General features: G+C 47.9%; 4 protein-coding genes across 4 annotated transcripts; all 4 read right to left on the minus strand.

Annotated features, from left to right (window-relative positions):
- Nucleotides 1-1,847: 1,847 nt before the first annotated feature.
- F5Y00DRAFT_267823 (nitrite reductase) lies at nt 1,848-5,803 on the minus strand (the record flags this gene model as incomplete). Its single annotated transcript, XM_048012133.1, has 4 exons — nt 1,848-3,389; nt 3,449-5,454; nt 5,521-5,671; nt 5,739-5,803. 4 exons carry the CDS (start codon nt 5,801-5,803, stop codon nt 2,267-2,269), a joined length of 3,345 nt encoding a protein of 1,114 aa, XP_047867047.1. The 3' UTR covers nt 1,848-2,266.
- Nucleotides 5,804-6,916: 1,113 nt separating this feature from the next.
- On the minus strand, nt 6,917-8,081 carry F5Y00DRAFT_230390 (Mss4-like protein). The gene is made up of 3 exons (XM_048006895.1): nt 7,655-8,081; nt 7,371-7,549; nt 6,917-7,276 (listed from the first exon to the last, which is right to left on the minus strand). The coding sequence occupies exons 1-3, from the start codon at nt 7,790-7,792 to the stop codon at nt 7,063-7,065; spliced, it is 531 nt and encodes a 176-aa protein (XP_047867048.1). The 5' UTR covers nt 7,793-8,081; the 3' UTR covers nt 6,917-7,062.
- A 293-nt stretch (nt 8,082-8,374) lies between these two features.
- On the minus strand, nt 8,375-10,927 carry F5Y00DRAFT_230393 (tubulin beta-2 chain). Its single transcript, XM_048006896.1, has 6 exons — nt 10,655-10,927; nt 10,407-10,430; nt 10,272-10,339; nt 10,157-10,211; nt 9,297-10,087; nt 8,375-9,238 (listed from the first exon to the last, which is right to left on the minus strand). Exons 1-6 carry the CDS (start codon nt 10,664-10,666, stop codon nt 8,848-8,850), a joined length of 1,341 nt encoding a protein of 446 aa, XP_047867049.1. The 5' UTR covers nt 10,667-10,927; the 3' UTR covers nt 8,375-8,847.
- Nucleotides 10,928-12,636: 1,709 nt separating this feature from the next.
- On the minus strand, nt 12,637-16,672 carry F5Y00DRAFT_15455 (uncharacterized protein). The gene is made up of 2 exons (XM_048004588.1): nt 16,291-16,672; nt 12,637-16,061 (listed from the first exon to the last, which is right to left on the minus strand). Exons 1-2 carry the CDS (start codon nt 16,306-16,308, stop codon nt 12,777-12,779), a joined length of 3,303 nt encoding a protein of 1,100 aa, XP_047867050.1. The 5' UTR covers nt 16,309-16,672; the 3' UTR covers nt 12,637-12,776.
- Between the last annotated feature and the right edge of the window lie 5,272 nt (nt 16,673-21,944).

Below are 21,944 nucleotides of genomic sequence, written 5' to 3' on the forward strand. Positions count from 1 at the left end.
GCAAAGAAAGAAGAAAGCACCAAATTGGTTTGGTTCGAATCCAATGACCTTACTTCCTTGCATGTAACTTCCTTGCATGTACTATGTATGTAGGTACTCCATGTAAGTATGTACCGTCGGCGATTGGCAATTGGTACACTACGGCACCGGGCAAAACGGGATAGCGTCTCACAAGTACTAGTACGGCACTGTGTCGTATCGCAGCATACCTAAGGTACCTACCATAGCGGCAATATACGGTGACTTAGAATGGTTCCTTGCGTAGATTATGATATTTCTCATTTTAACCATTATTATGGGCAATACCATATTTTACAAAGATTATGATTTTGTAACTAACTAGTTGAAAAAGTGCTGTTGCACTTCCCGGTTAGGCATCGCGCGGCCATGCATCCAGGTCAAAGATCTCAGACTGTAGAATTCGGCTTCATGACGCTATGGGGAGCGCCTGAAAGTCCGTTGGCTAGAGTACTAGTGAAATTGGTCATCGTGGATCTTAACTTCCTTATCTGAATATGAGCACCTTGTTACGGTCTGATAATGACGTTGTGGAAAGAAGAGAGTAAAGGAGTTGCCCAAACTACATACATAGTATCTATATACATGTGGGGTACACACGCGACATTGGAGGTATCCATATGAAGTATCTACTCCTTGTGGCTTCCTGCGTGGCTACAGGTACATAGTAGTCCATCTTTCCCCTGTTCCCCCCTATCCCATCTCTTATTTTCGCATCTACGATTCTCACCATCAGAAGCCAAGATCACATAATACTGTATGTTTAACCATTCACTAACTTATTTGAACTTCATCCCGTAAGCCTCAGAAGATTACATACTCCAAGAAAATAATATATATTATTTTCGTCTCTCATTGTCAGAATTTCTTAATTCTTACCTACCTACCATTCAAATCCCACCGCTGCGAACTTAACGTAGGTATACCACTCGGAATACAAACAACTGCGCGCTCTACCTATACATACCCACGATTACATAGTAGGTATCGCGAGGCGGAATCTATCTGAAACAGTCGCAAAGCTACCAAGACCAGTCTGTACCAAGACATGGAACTATTCCAGAATGTCATCTCCAAACCCCGTATCCACGCACGTCACTGGAACCCAACGTGCAGACAGGCAGAAACGGGCTAGCTCCGATCGGCCGTAAATGATCAACGGCAAATTTAACTGGGCAGCTGGGCAGTTGAGAAGCTTGGAAGTTGTCAACGATAACCCGGCTTGTCAAGGTGATAAGTGACGGTTTCGAATGTTTCGAATGTTTCGAATGCTTCGAATGCTTCGAATGCTCTTTGAGCATTCTGGCATTCTGGCATTACCGTGGCACTGGATTAAGCAACTGTTGAACGTCGTGCTCCGTGCTCGTGCTCGTGCTCATGCTCGTGCTCATGCGCCATGGATTGCACGGTTCTTCGGCTTTAGTTGCCTCGTGGCGGCAGGGCGGGCAAGACGTCAAAAATCAGCCGCCACGTGTAAGTCCTTCGGATTGCCACTCTGTCGGCCACGCCGTACCACGGAGTCCAAAGTAAAGGTCGGCAACGCTATATATAGCACGTGCCGTCATCTACTCTCCCGATTCAGTATCATTCTGATACTCGGTCTCACAGTCTCAGAGCCTCCATAACTGTCCCCCCATGGATGACGCAAAGTCGAACCAAAATGTTCAAGTAGGATCGTGGGGATTCATTCTAGAAGGATGAAAGAAGACCAGTGCGCCGCTCCATAGCGCTCCATAGCTTCGTGCACGCGATTTCTGAAACCAAATCCTGCGCGGACGCAGTCCGTCTCGTGTTCTAGAAACAAAGGAGCGCCATTCCCATCGCGATGAACTTTACGGTAGTCAGGTCCAAGCTTCTACCCTACATACATACAGGTAATTTAATCTCGTGACCAAAATAGACAGCCGACAGGTCATTATCATCGTTACTACGCCGCACCCGACACTGTAAAAAGTAATCTCGAGCGAGAGAATACCTAACTAGAGATTACTGCCATCCTTCGTGTGCTAGTGTAGCCCTGTTTCAGCCCCATCTTACGGCTGAAGCTCACCTACGGTCGAATGTTGGTCATACAAGTCATACAACCAACTTAACATCATAACGCGAGATTGCGTTTTCAAGCAGCTGAAAAACGTGCCATAAACTTCAGACAATGTCGTCTTGGCCCGTATATGTATCCAAAGATGCTCCATATGCTACACATGTACAGACAAAATATGTATATACAAACATGAGATAGATGACACGACTACCATTCCGGCGCAGTACCACAACCCCCACCGCTCGGCAGCACTTCCACTGCTTTCCTCATCGACAATTCTGCGTCGCCCGTCGCTGCCGGCCTCTTCCCCCGGCGTCCCTTGAACCCAATCCGGCGATCGAGCTCCCCGAACTGACCCGACCCTCCGTCTTCTTTCCGCACCATCCACTTTGTAGTTCCCAACGCCGCATCCAGCTCCTCAACTGGGGGCAGCTTTAGGTACACCATACCGTCGGAGCGCTCTTCCACGGCGAACGTAGCGATAGACATGGAAGAGTCGTTGCGGCATGCTCCGGAGTCCAGGTCGAAGTTGCGCTTGTGGAATGGACATGAGACCCACGGTGCTTTGGGGTCGTTGCACGGCTCTTTTTTAGTAGTGGTGGGATCGGATGAGGGAGACGATGGCGGTGAAGGCGGAGGCGATGGCGGGGAGATGTCCTGCCCGATGAGCCCGTCCGACAACGCAAAGGATCGCTTATGCGGACACATTTGCTGCGTTGCGTAATACTTCCCCTTAACACGCCAAAGCGCAAGCTGGGTGTCGCCGCGCTTGATATTCGCACTAATGCCGTTGGGCGTGGCATCGGCACCAGCAAAGTAGCTAGCCTTGATGACGGGCTGCCAGGCGGTAGATGACCAGCGGTCCTTCAGGCCGGCAAAGTCCTCGGCTGCCGCATCCTTGGGCCAGTACACAGGACGTGTCTGCCCGCGATCCTTCTCCGTCTCTACGGTTTCGACTGTATCGTTTGTATTTGCGAACTGCTTGAACTTGGAGGCGATTATCGGGTTCCGCACCGCCTCGGCCCACTCGTCGAAAAAAGAGTCTACCAGCTCTTGCATCTGGGCTTCAAGAGAGGCGCATATGCCAAGCTTGTCCTCTAGCACAACTTCCTTTAGGTAACGTAGGCCGCCTGGTAGATTCTCGAGCCATCGCGCCGTACGTTGTAGCTTATCTGCTGTGCGGATGTAAAACATCAAGTATCTATCCAAAATCGGGATGACTTCTGACGGCGGGACATCCTTGACGAGGAGTTCAGAGTGTTTGGGCTTCGCGCCGCCATTACCCGCGACGAAGATGTTGAAGCCTTTTTCTGTGGCTATAAGTCCGAAGCTGTCGAGTCGTTAGCATGGCAATCTGTCTGAGCCGCGATATTAGGTGAGATGCTTAACTCCTTGTTTTGAGCCTCGGCGCACTCGCGCACGCAACCGCTGACGCCCCCTTTTATCTTATGCGGACTTCGTATACTTTTATACCGCTCTTCTATACGTACCGCCATGCCCACACTATCTCCCATGCCAAACCTACACCACGTAGTTCCAACGCAGCTCTTAACGGTACGTAACGATTTAGCATAGGCGTGTCCACTTTCCATACCGCCCTCTATCAGTCTAGTCCATATGTCAAGCAGATCCTGCTTCTTAGCACCGAACATATCGATCCGCTGCCCACCGGTGATCTTGGTATATAGGTTATACTTCTTCGCAACCTCGCCGATGATGATCAGCTTCTCCGGTGTGATCTCGCCAGCAGAAACACGAGGGACCACCGAGAATGTGCCGTTCCGCTGGATGTTACCCAAGAATCTGTCGTTGGTGTCCTGCAGACCGTGTGTGGTCTTGTCCATGACGTGCTTGTTCCATAACGACGCAAAGATGCTTGCTACGGCGGGCTTGCAGGCTTCGCATCCGTCCGAGTTCTTGTCGTTTCCTGCTTCTCGCATCACATCGGGAAGAGTCTTTAGTCTCTTAACCATGATGATGTTATATAAATCGGCACGAGAGTAGTTGAAGTGCGCACATAGGTAGTTCGTTACCTCGGCGCCCATGTCGGTCATAGTCTTGGTGAAAATACTGGTGACGAGAGGCATGCAACCACCGCAACCCGTACCAGCTTTGGTACAAGCTTTAACATCCCCTATCGTTTTACACGTGCCGTCCTTGACGCTCTGGACTATGTCCCCTTTCGTGACATTGTGGCAAGAACAAACTTGAGTATCGTCATCAAGGTCGTCGGCGCCGTCGTCACCCTCTTTCTTCGCGCCGAGAATGAGCTCGGCTGGGGGAATGGTGAGTTCTTTCTGGTTCCTGACCATAGGTACTAATTTTATATAATCACTAGTGTCTCCAATCATCATCCCGCCGAGCAAGTATTTTCCGTCGGTAGTGAATAGGTATTTCTTATATACCTGGGCGAACGGATCTTTGTATATAAGAGCCTTGACCGGCGGCGGAGGAGGCCCACTGACGACTATCTTGACGGCGCTCTGGTCGTCCGTCTTTTTCCTAGCTGCCTTCGCTGGTAAGGCACTAGGGCCATCTCTGTCGGCGAAAAAGTCACCGAAACTGGCGACGTCGACTCCAAGGAGCTTCAATTTTGTGCTCAGGTCGGGTCGCTTAAAAGTCCTCGGCTGGTGAAGCTTGGCTTGCGTGAGGTTAAAAGATAGCACGTCGGCCATCTCGACACCAGGGGCGATTAGACCGAACGTCTGGTTCTTCCAGCTCGCGCACTCGCCGATGGCGTAGATATCTGGAACGCTCGTGCTTAAGTCGTCGTTGACGAGGATCCCACCACCCCGATCGGCACACTTGATACCGGCGCTTCTCGCTAAGCTATCTCGCGGTCGTACACCGATGGCGAAGCAAATGGTAGAACACTCCATTTGCTCGCCATCTTCGAATATAACTCCCGTGACATTGTTTTCCTCGTCTGTGTTGATCTTTCCTACTCTCTTACTTAGCAATATATCAAGTCCCAAGGCTGTAACCTTTTCGACAACCAAGTTACCAGCGTCGGCGTCCAGCTGCCGACTCAGAACCCATCGATTCCTCTCGATTAGTTTCACCTTGTCGTAGCAGTGCAAGTCCATCATGGCATTCGCCGCTTCGAGGCCGAGCAAGCCACCGCCGACGACGGCTCCGACTGTCCCTTTATGAGACTCTCCGAAGGTGATGAGCTTTTCTAGGTCTTCGACGGTCCGGTAGACGAAGACTCCATTGGCGTCATGGCCGGGAGTATGCCTTGGAAGAACGGCATCGGAACCGGTTGCTAGAACCAGGATATCGTATGAGACCACGTCGCCGTTGGCACAAGATACCGTCTTATTCGTAGAATCGATGCTGGTGACCAAGGTGTTCAGGTGATAACTTAATTTGTTGTCCGGAGCTTGCAGCGCATACTGAACTTTTATAAGTAACGTATATCTTAGGTAGGCATAGGATCCGTCTCAAAGCAGACGACTCACCCATTCCTTGGGGTTAAGATATAAGTTGTCGACTTTCCGGTGGCTAAAGAAGCTCGTGAGACCAACTCGATTATAGGCGAGGTGGGGTTCTTCGCCGATGACAATAATATCATATTCGCGAGTCCTAGCATCGAGCTTCAGGAGTTTTTCTCTATAGGTAGTTATGCTGATTAGAAACTTGGCACAATCCTGAGTTCTCAAGACAAGCAGTCGCTCACATGAATGCGATGCCGACCATTCCCAGGCCGACAACAACCAGGGTTTTCCTCTTATCGACGGCCATGTCGAAGTGGAAGTGGAAGTAGAAGTAGAGAAGATGGATTCGTCGACCACTACGTCACAGACCCCAATTCTGCTTACATATGCCGTGTTACGATATGTAAAAGGGGCGTCGCTCATACGATCAACGATGCTTAAAAATATAAAGGGGGGGAGGGGGGTATTACACGACGAAGGAGAGTATATAAGACAGTAGAGAGAACCCACAAAGTTACGGAGCAGAATAGAGTAAAGCAGGCGGGTCGTCCACCGACAAAATAGACGATGTGATCACATCCATAGTATACACGCTGCTCAGCGAGATATGCGCATCTCCGAACCTATCACTTGTATGTAGGTAAGAAAAAGCTGACTACAGCCAAGATCCCCTGGAATCCCATTGGATATTCCAATTATATCTATCGTACGGGAGCTTAACCATCATGGGTAGAATCATCCTGGATCCTGGATTTCAAGAATACGGCCCGCTATTCTCGTCCGGCTACTCTATGTATGACATATGTAATTGTAGACACGCCGTGCCCCCATCGAAGATATCACCATAATCCGGCAGCACGCTACTACACACCTAATCGTCGTATATATAATATACCTTAGGTATGTTAGTACATTACATACGCCATATAAATATGTATTAACCCTAGAGCCGAGCCAAGGGGGAGAAGGTGGATCGACGACTTGATAATAATAATAATAATAATAATAAAGGGGGGGAGACCTTTCGATAAGGTAACGCAATTGACCAATTAAACGGGCCCCGATGGCCGCGGAGAAAAGATGGCGGCGCTTGAATTCGTTAGTATTATTCACCACCGTTGACTTGCTTCGCCCGAGGAGTTCTGCATCTCCGGCGACGTTGGTTCGTTATACATACCTAGGACCTGGGTACCCTAAGGTATTTTATTTTTGCTGTCTTTTCGTCTTATATATGGTGTAGGTAGGTATCGGCCTATTTACGGACTACGTTCGGTGTTTAGGCTGCTCATCACTATATTATTATCAATATCGCCATTAGTTAGTTAGTTGATCGTGAGGCTTTTTGTGAAGGTGAATGATTCGGAGATGTCTTGAATTATCGGGTTCTCGCATTAGATCAAGACTTATAAATGAATAAGTACCTACATCCAAATATCGATATTTACAGATCTGCAATTTCTTTTTCTTTTTTTTTTCATCTCCCAACTCCCTACCTTCTTATATTATACTCATCCATCCCTTACATCCCCCTCCTCCCCCTCACATATATTCATACTTATTCATACGCTAATAAGCGCTCCCCAGCACCTGTCTCACCCCCTCCGCCCCGCGCAGCCACCCAACCCGATCCTTAACGTACTGCTCCACGCGCGGCTTCAGCTTCGTCTCGTGCAGCGCGAAGTCGTCCACGGTGCCGAGCCGCAGCGCGCTGTGGCCCGGAAGCCCCGCGCTGACGCGGTACATGAGGGAGCCGCAGGTGTTGCAGAAGTAGTTGGTTGTGCTGTTGGCGAGTTGTCAGTTAGCTCAAGTATCCGGCAAGGTATAGCGTGTAGAATAAAATAAATAAATAAACAAGTATAAAAAGACGTGCGTACATATGTCCCGAAGCAATAGTCCTATCCTGCCCGTACGTCTTCAGATTTTCCCGCCCCCGCAGATACTTCAACTGCGCATCCTCGACGACGAAGCCCGTCGTGAACATGGACGCCGTGATCTTCCGGCAGTCGAAGCAGTTGCACACGAACACGTCGACTAGCCCCGGGCCGTGGGTTGGCTTTTAGTATAGTAGCGGTGTTAGTTAGACGAGATACATAAGATGCACCATAGTCTAGGTATAGTTAAGACGACGTTGAAATACATGGGCCAAGGTGGGACTTACGAAAGACAGCTGCACGGCGCCGCAGTAGCACGTCGCCGTAGCTTCGTCCTCGGTCGACCAGCCGTCGTTGGCACCCCCGGCCAAGGGGAAGTGTGACGGGTTGGGTTGGGAGTTGTCGTTGGTGGTGGAGGTAGTCATGGCTGTATAAGCTTTATATATATATTCTTCCTAGCAGTTCGGTTTATAGTACTTTAACTAAATCTGAGTAATTGGTGTAAATCCCATATTGTTTACCCACGTAGGCATTATCCCAATTATATACTTGCTAAATATCTATATATCTATCTATATATCTATCTATATATATACCCCCATACAGTAAAGCAGCAATCATGACTCCCTCCCTCACAAGCACCTCCCTCAAGTCAACACAATATCCCATCCCGCTTCGTCTTCCACGTCTCTATTATTCAGCACAGTAATCGGGAATAAGGCACTCCGACGAGCCATCACGACACGGAGTTTATTTTATAGTCGATTAACACAGAAGAAAGTAGGACACGAATGCTTCCGAGAGTTTATGACTAAGGATATTGGATTGAAATTTCGGTGTTTACTGATATCGGTGTTTGTAGTAGACTTGTGATTAATAATAAATCGGGAGAATTCAAGCTATATTATTTACGCACTTGTAACTAACCGGACGGTTGTTCTCTATATGAGGTAGCCATATGAGAGGAATTAAGTTGAAGAACGTAAGAACCCATCACTGGTCTAATAGGCAGCTTATTATTAAAATTATCTAGGAAGTAGTTACCTATGTGCTCAAGATTAGACTGAACCTTCAAGTCAGCAATGTAGACGACACGCATCACTCTTCACAAGTCTGAATAGAACTGTATTACAAGCCCTACTAAGACTTAGGTCAAGAAATAGCAAGTAATTAGTACAAGACGATCAATTATTGTTCTTGTTACTAATGAATAATTTTTTCCTTTTTTCTCTCTCCAGACACACACCAAAGAGGTATATCTAACAAGCCCTGCAGACAGTTCAATTGACCACGGTTGATCAATTTCTTATTAAGGTACTACTATATCCATTGAACGTCTGGGTAACGAAGGGGGGCGTGAGAATAGTATAGGGAAGCGGGAACCACAAAACCGTGACATGCCTTAGTCACCCATCCGTGCCGTGCCGTGCCACCATTCCGTAGGTTGCCGCTTATGGATATGGGGTATATGACGGAACGCTTACTCCTCCTCCAACGGAGCCTCCTCCTCGAACTCCTCTTCCTCCTCGTCGACACCGGCATCCTGGTACTGCTGGTACTCGCTAACCAAGTCGTTCATATTGGACTCGGCCTCGGTGAACTCCATCTCGTCCATACCCTCACCAGTGTACCAATGCAAGAAAGCCTTTCGTCGGAACATAGCAGTGAACTGCTCGCCGACACGCTTGAACAGCTCCTGGATAGCGGTCGAGTTACCGACGAAGGTAGAAGACATCTTGAGGCCACGAGGAGGAATCGAGCAGAGAGCAGTCTGGACGTTGTTGGGGATCCACTCAACGAAGTAGGACGAGTTCTTGTTCTGAACATTGCGCATCTGGTCTTCAACTTCCTTCATCGAGACCTTGCCACGGCTAGAGGATGCAAGTTAGCAAACAAGCAATACATAAAAATTTGAAGGGGATATCATACAAGATGGCTGAGCACGTCAGGTAGCGACCGTTACGGAAATCGGAAGCAGCCATCATGTTCTTGGGGTCGAACATCTGCTGAGTCAACTCAGGGACGGTGACGGCACGGAAAGAGTGAGCACCACGGCTGGTCAGGGGAGCGAAGCCGACCATGAAGAAGTGGAGACGAGGGAAAGGAACCATGTTTACGGCAAGCTTGCGCAGGTCAGAGTTCAGCTGGCCAGGGAAACGCAAGCAAGTAGTAACGCCGGACATGACAGCAGAGACCAGGTGGTTCAGGTCACCGTACGAGGGGTTGGACAGCTTCAGCGTGCGCATGCAGATGTCGTACAGAGCCTCGTTGTCGATACAGAAGGTCTCATCGGAGTTCTCGACCAGCTGGTGGACGGAGAGGGTGGCGTTGTAAGGTTCGACAACGGTGTCAGAAACCTTAGGGGAGGGCATGACGGAGAAGGTGGCCATCATGCGGTCAGGGAACTCCTCGCGGATCTTGGAGATCAATAGGGTACCCATACCGGCACCAGTGCCACCACCGAGGGAGTGAGTGATCTGGAAACCCTGAAGGCAGTCACAGCCTTCAGCCTCACGACGAACGACATCGAGAACTTGGTCAACCAACTCGGCACCCTCAGTGTAATGACCCTTGGCCCAGTTGTTTCCGGCACCGGATTGACCGAAGACGAAGTTGTCGGGTCGGAAGAGCTGACCGAAGGGACCAGCACGGACGGCGTCCATGGTACCGGGCTCGAGATCGACGAGGACGGCACGAGGAACATACTTGTTGCCGGAAGCCTGCAGGCGTAGAGGCAATTAGCAATTCTCTCCATTTATTTATCCCTAGTGGCTCCTATAAATTCGTACCTCGTTGAAGTAGACGCTCATGCGCTCGAGCTGGAGCTCGGAAGTACCGTTGTAACTGTTGATTGATGATTAGTTGATATTCTTGGCGACAAGAATGGGCAACTCGAATACATACACGCCATTGCTGTCGAGACCGTGCTCGCTGGAGATGGTTTGCCAGAAAGCGGCACCAATTTGGTTACCCTATCATCTTCATATGAGCCCCGCTGTATTTTATATCCATGGTTTTTCGATGATCGCTTTTACTTACACATTGGCCAGTCTGAAGATGAACCTATTGACAAAACACGGTTAGCTTTAATTTTTCCGACACGCTGCTATACGATTTGATGTAGTTGCAATATGAAATGTAAATGTGGTAGCGTTGTGTATATGAGGGGTAGAACTAAGGGGGTTTTGGAGTTTTATTTTTTTCGAACGCGTTCAGGGGTTTCTCTCTAGTGATGGATGGTATACTGGGCTTCGGTTAGGGGTAAACAAGAATTTGACATGACTTACAATCTCACGCATTTTGACGGTAGTTGATTATGATGGTATCGAACACGACTGAAGGAAAGCTGGCAAGCAAGAAAGAAGTAAGAAAAGGATGCGTTCCTGAGAATAGTAGTCGTAGAAGTTTAAGGGAGGAAAACTGAGGAGCGGTGTGTGTGGTTTGAGAGAGAGAGAGTTGTGTTGTGCCTTGCGGTTTTGGGTGGAAGAAAGTTGAGGGCAGCTTTTTTTTGCTTGTAGATTTCCAAAACGGAAAGGGTCGCTCCAATCGTTCCAATCGCTCCAATAACCTGACAGCCTGACAAGGGGGTTGCCCCTCTTTTTCTCAATGCTGCCCCTGCTACCTAACTGCTTTCCCACTGCGCTTGCTGCTCCTTGCTGCACTTGCTTTAAGGGGAACATACACTAGCGCACAGACCATAATCTCGGTACAGAGGCGGAGAAAGTACAAGGTACATACACGCTAGTTAGTCTAATTGCTTCTAATTTACCAAACTTATCATGTATTGAGTACCGTAGCTGCGGGCGCTTGGCAACCATCTTTCTAGGCCTGCATCTCCTTATCATCATTTTAACAATAACAACAACAACAACAATAACACCACTTCAACCAACGCGATAGCATCAATACGGGGGCATACGTGATACAGCCAGTTGGTTATCCTGCTGCCTATGGTTTTTACGTAACATAACATCAGCTCGGATTTATATTTGTACGCAAGGCTACCTGTTATTTAACAAGTACATACCTACCATAGACATAAGCATCGCGGAGGCAACGATAATACGATAATAACCCGATTGTCTATTCTGTTGCCTAGATTCGCCTCGATTATTAATTAACACCTGATGAATTCGTACGTGAGATAGGTCTAGTAGGTAATCCATTTTCAACTTCAACACCCTTGCCACGATATTTGGCGGTGTAGACACCTATATAAGACGTGGCTGTTCCTACGATGAGTGGGTTAAACCCCATAGTGACAACACGATCCTATCATATCATATCATATCAAAAACAATCTGGAGTGATACATAAGCGGGACATATCTCGAACATAAAAGACCCAGAAAGACTGCAGCGGAATTCCTAACAAGGTCGACCAAAATCGATCGCCCGGTATTTCCTATTTTCTACTTGTTTTTGTCCAGCCAGCCTGCCATAACCCAAGCCGACCTGTCTACCTGTACAATGAATGCACTCCTGATGCCATATGCCTGTGCCAGACCCTAGTGCCATGCCAATGCCGTACCTTTTAAAAACTACGGGAAAAAAAAGAAACAAAAAAGAACTAATCAATTCGTTTTTCTTTCATCCATGCTGAAATCAAATACAAAGTGATTCGTCACACAGAGCTGTCCTCCGGCACCATCAACATCGCAAGGTTGAGGCGTCCAAAAACTCATGGCATGTCCTGGACAAACGAGAACGCATATATCATTGGAGGTTATTTCGGTTTCGGTACCCCCTTTTTCATCTACCCGGGGAAAGGCGATGCATAATGCGAGGGGGAGGCGACTTGTCAAATCCCGTCCAAGTTGTTGGCTGCGTTATTGGGATTAGGCGTCTGCCCACAGTCCCCATCTATGTATAGAATTAAGAGCCCTTGAAATATCCATCTCGTGCACTATGGCTGATTAAACCGTCGAATTGTGCGAGCATGGTTCGGGCATGCAGCAGTCGTAATTCGTATTCATAATACTCCGTGAGTCTATAGGTGCAATATATCGTCATTCGCAGACATACCAACGCCAATGCATTCGGAGTCGTGGTAGAAAAATATCGGCCAATATTAATAATCCTTCGAGGAATCCGCATCGAGGTGTATCTAGGTTCAAACCTAGGGAACATGAATCAAATAGAAGAACCCAAGTTCGTACTCGGGTCGACAATCGACATCAGGCCAACGGACATCTCGTTTGGCGTTTCCTCGACGTAATTAAGCGGAAATGCAAGGTCTCCTTTGTATGTAATCTTGCAATAAAAGAAAAACTCGTAACCGACCATACGCTATGCAAATCATACATGCGTCTTCACATATACAGAGTTCCCATTGTAATTAGACCACGAGGGCTCGAGAATGGGGAGGATCGGGGAGTTTGTCGGACGCGCGAACTCTTAGTGTGGCTCTTTAGCTAACCGTCATCATCTGCATACGCTGGTTTATTCCATTAGATGGAGATGTTCCAACTGAGCCGCTGCTAAGAATCGAGGTGCTGCTTTGGCTATGGGGTATTCGCCTTGTAGGGCTAGACGTCGGGTCGTCAAAAACTCGCGTAAATGCAGGGCTACCGTCTGACCTCGTGTGCTTTGGAGTTCGTGCAGGGCTCTGAGTAAGGTGGTCTGCTTTGCGAACCATGTCAGATAAACCATCTCTCAAATCGCTCGCACGCTTGACCAGCTCTTTCAGACTGTTCGTATCAAAATTCAATTTTCCTGATGACTCGCGACCTGGGTTCGTCTTCGAATGCCGAGGCTGCATAGATTCCATAACAGATCTAGCAACACTGGTCGATCCGAATTCGGGATTGACGACTTGGTTTTCTGGGGTCTTCGGTCGATCAGGGGCCGGCTCATCGGCATGATCCCAAGTGCCGAAGATATCATCTTCTGGTGAGAAGACAGATCGACGGCGACCAGCAGGACGATCACGAACAACCGCATTTCGTTGGCTCTCTGTCACCTTAGCAGGTCCATTTGAATCATGCACAGCTCCTTCGAAGTCCTGGTCGATGAATCGCGTAGGCGTGCCAGAAGAATCGGGTTTAAAGTCGGTAACCTCGGTCGGATCTTCGTCGGGCGACGCCAGGGCAATGATGCCCTCAGCCTCTCGCCAGAGCTTGACAGACGATCCACCAAGCATGTCCATATCACGACCAAGTCGACACAATCGCTTTAGATCGTTAACTAAAAGCGAAAGCTCCCTGATCTGTCCAGAGTGAGCCTTGATCGTAGGCTGCGTAGCCTGAATCGACGCAGGCACAACCATTGAGACCTTTGATTCTTCGTTTTTCCCGACAAGCAACCCATCGATATCTTCTTCCTCGAACTCAAAGTCATCATCCCAATCCTCGCTCGCATTCTTCTGGCCTAGCCCCCAGGTTCCAAACTTAGGAGTCGAGGTCGCGGTCTCGAACAATTCTGGAACGAGGGGAACACTTTGACTTCTCACATGAGCGGGAGTGGGACCCCTACGACTCGCAGTACGCCCGCCTCTAATATCGATTTCCTGCTTGCCATGAACGGTTTTCGGTCTCATATGATTACCATCGTGCTTCTCATGGGCCACAGATTCAGTCCAGTCAAAAACGGTGCTCCTAGGTCGCTCGCTCGTGGAGCCGATCCGTGCCTTGGGCCTTGCATTGCCGTTGATATTAGACAATGCAGTTCGGGTATTCGGACTACCCTTTCGCGAATTCATAGAACCAGGAGGAGATAGGTGATTATATATTCCATCGTCGTCTTCCTTGTCCCACTCGAGATCGTCGTCGTCGTCTAGTGAAAATCGAGAAATCTCTCCGCGCGTAGTGAAATTGGGAGAAGTTGGCATTGAGCCAAACCCCTCTTGGTTTTCAATATCCGCGGTAAGAAGTCGCGATTCGGCTGCACTATATACCCCCCGAACAGGCGTGGAAATACTCTCGTCCTCCTCCATAATTTTATTCCCACCACCGAAAGACGGACCTAGAATATCCTGGATCGACAATCGTTTTGGCTTGCTGTTATGGCCATTAGTACTTGGGGGCGACTCGTCAAACATTGACTCTAATGGGCTATCGAGGCCTCTTTGGCATCCTGATGCTGCCGTCCGTATCGAGTCAAACGGCGTATCCGTCTTGAAATCTGTATCGTCATCACCGGATGTAAACCCGCGATAGTATTCAGAGCTACCGGTTGTAGAGGCCCGTTCCAACGTCCGAGCCTGTGATGTATTAGAGACAGTTCTTGGCGTTATCGCTGTATTAGTTGCTGATTCGTTAAATTGGGTCTGCAAGCCTGGTGACAATGAGCCGAACTTATTCAAATCGATATGAAAGCTCGACAGTCTTGTTATGGGCGGCAGAGGAGACGAAAGATTTCGCTTGCGAGTTGCTGGCTGAAGTGCAACAGATAACTCTGTCCCGGAGTGACCCAGTTCTTCGATATCCTTCGAAAGCTCTCCATGACCAGCCATATCGGAGAAAGTTGAGGAGCCCGCACCTGTTGCGGCTGGGGCAGATACGTGCCGTTTAGTTTCACCCACAGTCTCACCGCGCTTACGTCGTCGTATACTCCCAGTTTTCGGTATCCAGCTCGAAGTTGGATTAAAGTGCATCGAAATAGAGCGCCGAGGTTGTTTAGCGGGCGTGCCTTCGGGGGACTCCGAGGACCCGGTCGAGGACTGCTGACTGCTGTCGGTGTTAGACCGGTTCTCTGATACGGGAAGATCGCCGGTTGGAACCTCCAAAGTGGATGAGCCTGTGGCGAGAGAGTCTGGTGTTACTAAGTAGGCTCGTCGACGACTTTGCTGCTCTACGCAGATTCGCTTTATACCGGGCGCACTAGCGCTGTCGTTGCCTCTAAGCGGCGATAATTTGGCCGGACTTCGAAATATTCGAGAATGCCAAAATGACCTCCACCTCGACGGCTTATTGTTGGCACCGAAATCAGGCTCAACCGAGCTGGTCAGTGTCTGGGCCCTAGGACGATTACACTGGTCAAGGGTTATATCTGGTAACGGCTGTGACGGTTCGCTGTTGATCTGTTGATGTAATGTAGCGGATCGCTGGTGACTCGTAGCCGGTCTGCGCAGCGTCATCTGCGGTTTTGACCCTCGCCGCACTAAAGGACCCGTATTCCCACCGTTGACAGCCGATGCACGCTTGACCAGTTTATTCCGAGGTGGTTGAGGAGGTGGATGTCCCACAGGCGACAGAATCGGGGCCGCAGAGCCGTGGGAAAAGGTTATGGACGGCGAGTCGGGGCCGACGCTCGACCTAGAGCTTCCGTGGTGGGAGAGCGGTCGTATAGATAATCTTCGTATCCAAGAACCGTTCGAGGACAAGGAATCTCGCGAATCTTCGACGATAGGTGTCGCAGGCGCAAACTCGCCCTGTCTAGTAGACGAGTGTCTCGCGAACGAAGACTTGGTATGTATTATTTGGGTGTGTGAAGATTGTCGAGGATTTCGCGATCGGTTCGTCGTACTTAATAATGAGGATTGTTGAGTCGAGTCTTGCATAAAGTCATTATTAGAGGTAGCAGGGATAGCGGAGCTCGTTGTTCCAGGTCGAGACGAAAACACGCTTAGAAAGTCTCTGTCGGTTATCATCGACCTTCTCTTGCTCGTATTTGGGCGCTGAGACTGCTCGTCCGTCAGTTCACCAAGTGCCAGACCCGTTGCCGCGGTGGCAACCGCAGTGCCGGCTCCAATGAGCTAATTCACGTCAGTAACGGTCCCAATTATAAGCCTGACAAGAGGTAGGAAACCAGCAAACCAGAGGGGCGCCTGGGCAACGCTAAGGAGAGTCGAGGGACGACAAGTCGAGAGTCGTTCTCGCATAGCAACGAGTGACTAAGGAGTTATCTGCAATACACTGGTCCTTTACAACGGGTGGAATGTAGCGGGCAAATTACGTGCAGGCGGGCAAACAGATTAAACTTACACTCGGAACGGTCTGCATCTTGAAATACAGGCGTTAGGAGAACAGAGGAGAGCTGCCTTCTATCGAGAGGCGAAAGGAAGAAAAGTCGACTCTTAGTGACGCTCTCGTGACCATTGTTCATCGAGACATGGATATTTCGTGTTCAGGAGATCCGGGGATACAAAAAAATCTAGTTTTTTTTTTATATAAAACTTCTGTACCGAATGCGTGTGCACTGAAAATAGCTGGTCGAAGGTCGAAGGTCTGGTGGCCTGGCGCGACGATTTGGCCGTTGTGCGGATGGGATGGGCCAATATTTACTTTGGGTGCCCCTACGGATGGCCCAGTGAAGAGCGATTGGACAAATCGGTCGACTCCAAATTCTATAGTTCTGATATAAGGTAAAGGACTGCAGCCTCTCCCCTCGAAGTGAAAGTAAATGCGTTGAATAGAATAAAATTAAGGCAGTTAAGATGCTGCTACTGTTGTTGTTGCTGCTGCTGCTTCGGAATTAGTCGTAGTCGTAGTCGTCGTTATTGCTACAACTCCTAATAGCATATCTCTGTCTCTGTCTTTCTCTCTCTCTCTCTCCCTATGCTATGCAAAACAGAAGGAAGAAGAGACCTCTCTCCAACTACAACAAGAATAATAATAAGAAAAAAGAGAGCATAGAAACCCTCTCAATCCCGGTAGTTAGGAGAGTAAGCTGCAGCAACGGAAACATACAAGGTATTGTATAGCAAGGTACTGTTGTAATTATTACGGGACTAAACCTGAATCTTGCTTGGAACGAAGAAAAAGAAGACATTGGTGAGCGAGGATTGGGTTCTTTTGATTACCGAAAAAAATAAAGTCCCTGGGATGTTTACACTACGGAGCTGGATACTAGAAGCGGCCCCGGCTGGCAGCTGCAAGTACTGTATTGTATTGTACATTCACTTACTTACCTACTGCAAGTACACTCGACGATCTAAGATTAAAGCCACAGATTCCCCAGTAAAATGAGAAAGTCTAAAAGTAGGTACATACGCTAACCCTGTCATATACCTTACATAAGGTATCCCCAGATGCCCATCTTCAAGTATCCTCCCATGTATATTACCTAATTAGGTTATCTGTAATCCCTATGTATACTCGATACTCGAGCGAGTAACAACCACGGAAGCCAGGCTTCTCCAGGCCATAAATGCGGGTGCTATTTTTCGAAAGAGCGCGCATCATGTAATCATGTACCGGTTACACGACACGCTCGTACAGTGCATACAGTGCGAAACAGTATTCATAATCGTCTGAGACGCCCAACAAAACCAAGCAAAACAGACGGCGACACCGTGTGCCAAGGGCAAGACCCTGTAAGTGTCTGTCCTGCAATATGCAAATGCCGGTTCCCTAACACGCACAGTATGTACAGTACCTGGTCCGGCCAACAGTCAACAGTGCATAACGAATTGTTTTAGGTTTTAGGATATTCGAAGCTAGAAGCATAAGAACAAGGCCATGTTTTGTTTGAGATGTTTAATAGTTTACCTAAGATAATTACTCCCATATCGAAAGACTTACATAAGAAGATTCAATGTTGACAATACTATTGATGTAAAAGCATCAAAAGAGTACATACCTAATGCACCTATCTAGGTACCTACCTATCTATGTATATATCCCATGTTACGTAAGATGACCTTGACTTAGATTGATTTATGCTTAACTTAATTCTCCTCGGCTTCTTTTTCTCGGCATTGCTGTATGTCGTATATTTATTCGAAATCATACACAATATCATACAATATATTTGTTCTCTTGTATCAAAATCATACCCAAAGAGCAAAGAGCATAATCTTGCATTCGATCTACCCAGTCGTATGGACTTTTGTCTTGTCCACTTTTTTTTTCGGACACGCACTCCGCATGCTGCTTGCTGCTTGCTGATGATGATGTTATTATTATTTATTATTGTCGCCCTTGTTGTTAGCAGTCTTGGATGGGACCGATGCAACTTACTAGCGCCATTTCACTATCCGAGACCTGTAGTCGTCCCTCATTGGCTTTAGCTAATAAGAGTACCGATTCCTAAACGACGAAACGTACTACGGCACTGAACGGCTTTCAAGCTAAGCTTACATGCCAGCCCTAGTCGGATCCTAAGCAGGCTTCGGTGTTGGTCGGTGTTGATCGGCGTTGATTCTTGAAAAGCCTCTTAATCAAACCTCTTATATCCATCCCTCCCCTCTCTAGACTATGTCTAGACTATGTCTAGACTATGTATGTGAGCACTCCGCGGTTGGAAATTACAGCCCTAAATGGTGATGCATTAGTTACCTATATCATCCTTGTGTCTGGGTACGGTAGTTCCAGATGTTCGGTTCGTGTATAGCAACAAGTCTGTATAACAAGTCCTCCTAGGCGCCGCTAGTTGTGCAGACTCCTGCAAGTTTACGACACTTTCTTGATTTATGCTACAGTTGCTACAATAGCCGGATACATCGTGTGCTTCGAGCTACCTCCGCTACCTCTAATGGTTTGAGTTACATTACACACGCAATATGTTCTTATCTCACTGGCATACATATTCTGCTATAGTTCCAGCATCTAACTTATAAAAGTATTAGTTACCTGTTAGTTAACTAGATTCTAAAAGAAAAAGAAAAAACTATACAGATACCTATCTATACGTATAATGCATATGTAAGTGAGGAAGATCTAACCCCATAATATATATTAATTCCCAAAAACTGCACTGTTGTTGCGCAAGTGCTTATTCCAAGTCTTACGAACAAGGCAAGCTTATCGTACTTGTCATAATATAATAAGGATATCTCCTTAAATACTCGACCTCGCCCGGCTTCGTACGTCCGACATACATTAAATCCGGAAGCAGAAGAGCAGAAGAGCTTGCGAGATATCCCGCATTTCTTACTCTAACACGCTTATGAGGTAGGTAGTTGATAACCACCAAACGCAAACAATCTCAGCAATTAGGCCTCGCCGTCATACTTTTTTCAATTCGCAATATTCGCCGTCGATGCCGTACTAACATAGTGAAGCTTGCCGCTTCGGTGCAAATGCTTGTGCTCCCCTCTGGGAAACCCCGTGCCCAACCATATACCATTGCAACCAGTAGCTAGTCGTCTACCGTCGCCTGCTGCCACGAATCACGACATGAGCAAGCTGTACCCATGGGGAACGAGCAGGTCGTACCACCAATTATCAACAGCGTCTGGCACATCCCGTCATCCCATAATTACACATCACATTTACACTTACATACTGATCTAATTGCCATCGCCTTTTGTGTATCCATCCGCCTAGGAAAAACTCTGCTCGTGGCTCGCCTTATTCGTACCTAAATTCTCCGGTTTATTAGTATGTATTCCTGCCTCGGGAAAGGCTTAGGTAGGTACTGGAGTCTGCAAATGAAGACAAACGTGGAAAGCTTCTTTTATCCGCGTATCACAATACCTAATCCTATTTAGAATTATGAGTTATTTCAAAAGATATGGAGATGGCAACGACCGAAAAGCTGCTGGGTGGCGAGACACGCATACGAGTGTTACCTAAGTAGATTGCGGCGCATCCCAGTTGTGTATTGTAAAATAATAGCCCATGAGCATTGGAGCCAATCGAGGTTGAAACACGAGACAAGGCCCTGCTTGATTGTCATGGATATTGTCATGGATAAGGCGTCTTGCCGTGCCGTCACGATCCGACGGCTCCTATCACGAATCACAGCCGTCTTGATATGACCATGTAGTGGCCTATGTAGTGTCGCTTATTCCTTTACCTCGGTCTATTTAACCATACAAAAACTCCAGAGCTCGCCTTTCTACTCGGCGGTGCAAGAGTGATGGTGGAAGCTTTTGAATCCCTTTAAATTGTTCAGACCACAACGGAACGGATGCAAACATTTGACACCCGAATCACATTTATTTACAATGTAGCTCGCCTTTTCCTTTGGGCACTTGACCTCTCTGCCTCTTCCAAGAAAATGTTAGTACCTAGGTAGGTAGCTAGTAAAATAGTGAGCGCATAGAATGACCTATCAACGAGCGAGGATCGAGGTTGTTCGGTACAGACTAACTTAGTGAATAGCACTATCCAGCATAACAATCCCATATCTCAGCTCGATTTGTAAATAAAAGGTACCATACATACACCGATACTTACATCAGCCGTGTTATGTACAATGAAAGCTGGAGATGTGGAGATCTATTCCTCCTTAAAATAGCTACCAGTCAGACAGTACCCAGCCTTTCCTTCGTGTTACCCCTCAGCACCCCTCATTCCTATCAATGCCATTGATCAATGGAGCTCTGAAGGCGTCGTGTACCTGGTATGCTGAGGAGATTTTGACGTAGTGTGGCTTATAAGTGAAACTTGCTCGATCCCATTTTCCAAGAATGTGATTCGAGACCGAAAACTTGGTAAAAGGAGGAGAGCAAGTGTAGCATGATATATCACTTACGCCTCTGATGGGACCGCCGACTCGTACATAATCGCAAAGTGCCGCATTATGTGGGCCAATTTGACAAAAACACCACGAACTTGGATCTACCAACAGGAGCCAGTCAGTCGAGCCACATACTCCACAAGCGGGGGGCCAAAATCAAGAACACTAACACTAGCAACAACAACAATAACAATAACAATAACAATGGACTATCTTGGAAGTTATCTATGTACACCAGGTCTAAGAGACAACTGGGGGTGTTCCTTATAATTGGTCTATATAAACGCCAGTGTCCGCCCTCTACTACAACACTATGTCGAAAAAGAACTGTATACATCAGTCCATCAATATAATTGCCCAGTCTAACACTCGGTAGAAATCCTCCGATTTCTCGAGATCGCTGTGGAGAATAGACGGCTTGCGGTAGTTAGTAGAGTGCTAAGTGGCTAGTGGTTCTCTCTCGGAAATTATCTACGAGCATATCGAGATGCCTCTTACTAGAACTAGACGGGAGATCCTTGGATCAAAATTCGTCAACTAAACGCCAAAGCCTGATTATGACCTCACATTTCCTCGTTGTAGAAATATCGAGTTAAATTAACGTGTGCACGGTATCGGGTTAAGATAGGTATACTACTACGGGTTCTCAGCTTATGCCAGTAGATGGCTCACTCGGCGACCTACGGCCGAGCCCAGCTACTTTTATTCTTCCTAGCGATGCAACCGGGCGGCATACCGACGCCGATTAATCAAAAGTTCTCCGCGGCATCACGTCACCTGCGAACCACCTAACAGAACAGAAGTGAAAACTACATAGATCCTCCCAAGTGCGGCGGCGTCATGCCGTGTTGAAGCCCGTCATCTAAGCGCGGACCGGAGATCATGCTACTAACAAGCTGGTGTCAGGTCGGACAAAAGCAAGGAGACGGTGAGTTCCCCCTTTATCATGCTGCTACGACGGATTTATGATGACTGCAACATGACCTAACATAGCAGTTTGCTAACCCGGAATGCCTACTTGCCAACACCGGCTATGAGCCGCCACAGCTCGTACTCGGCCGCTGCAGCAAACACCCTAAACAAGCCTCACATGCTTGAGCAAGACAAGACAGGCCGGGTGCTTAACGCTTGACTTACGGCTATGTCTCAAATCGATTATTACTTGATTATATGACGTTGAATCCCCCTCGAGAGGCGAAATGTAACCCCCACACGAGTAGACGTGTTCGGG

Source organism: Daldinia vernicosa (assembly GCF_022497035.1).
Source record: "Daldinia vernicosa strain CBS 139.73 unplaced genomic scaffold F5Y00scaffold_11, whole genome shotgun sequence".
Taxonomy (NCBI): Eukaryota; Fungi; Ascomycota; class Sordariomycetes; order Xylariales; family Hypoxylaceae; genus Daldinia; species Daldinia vernicosa.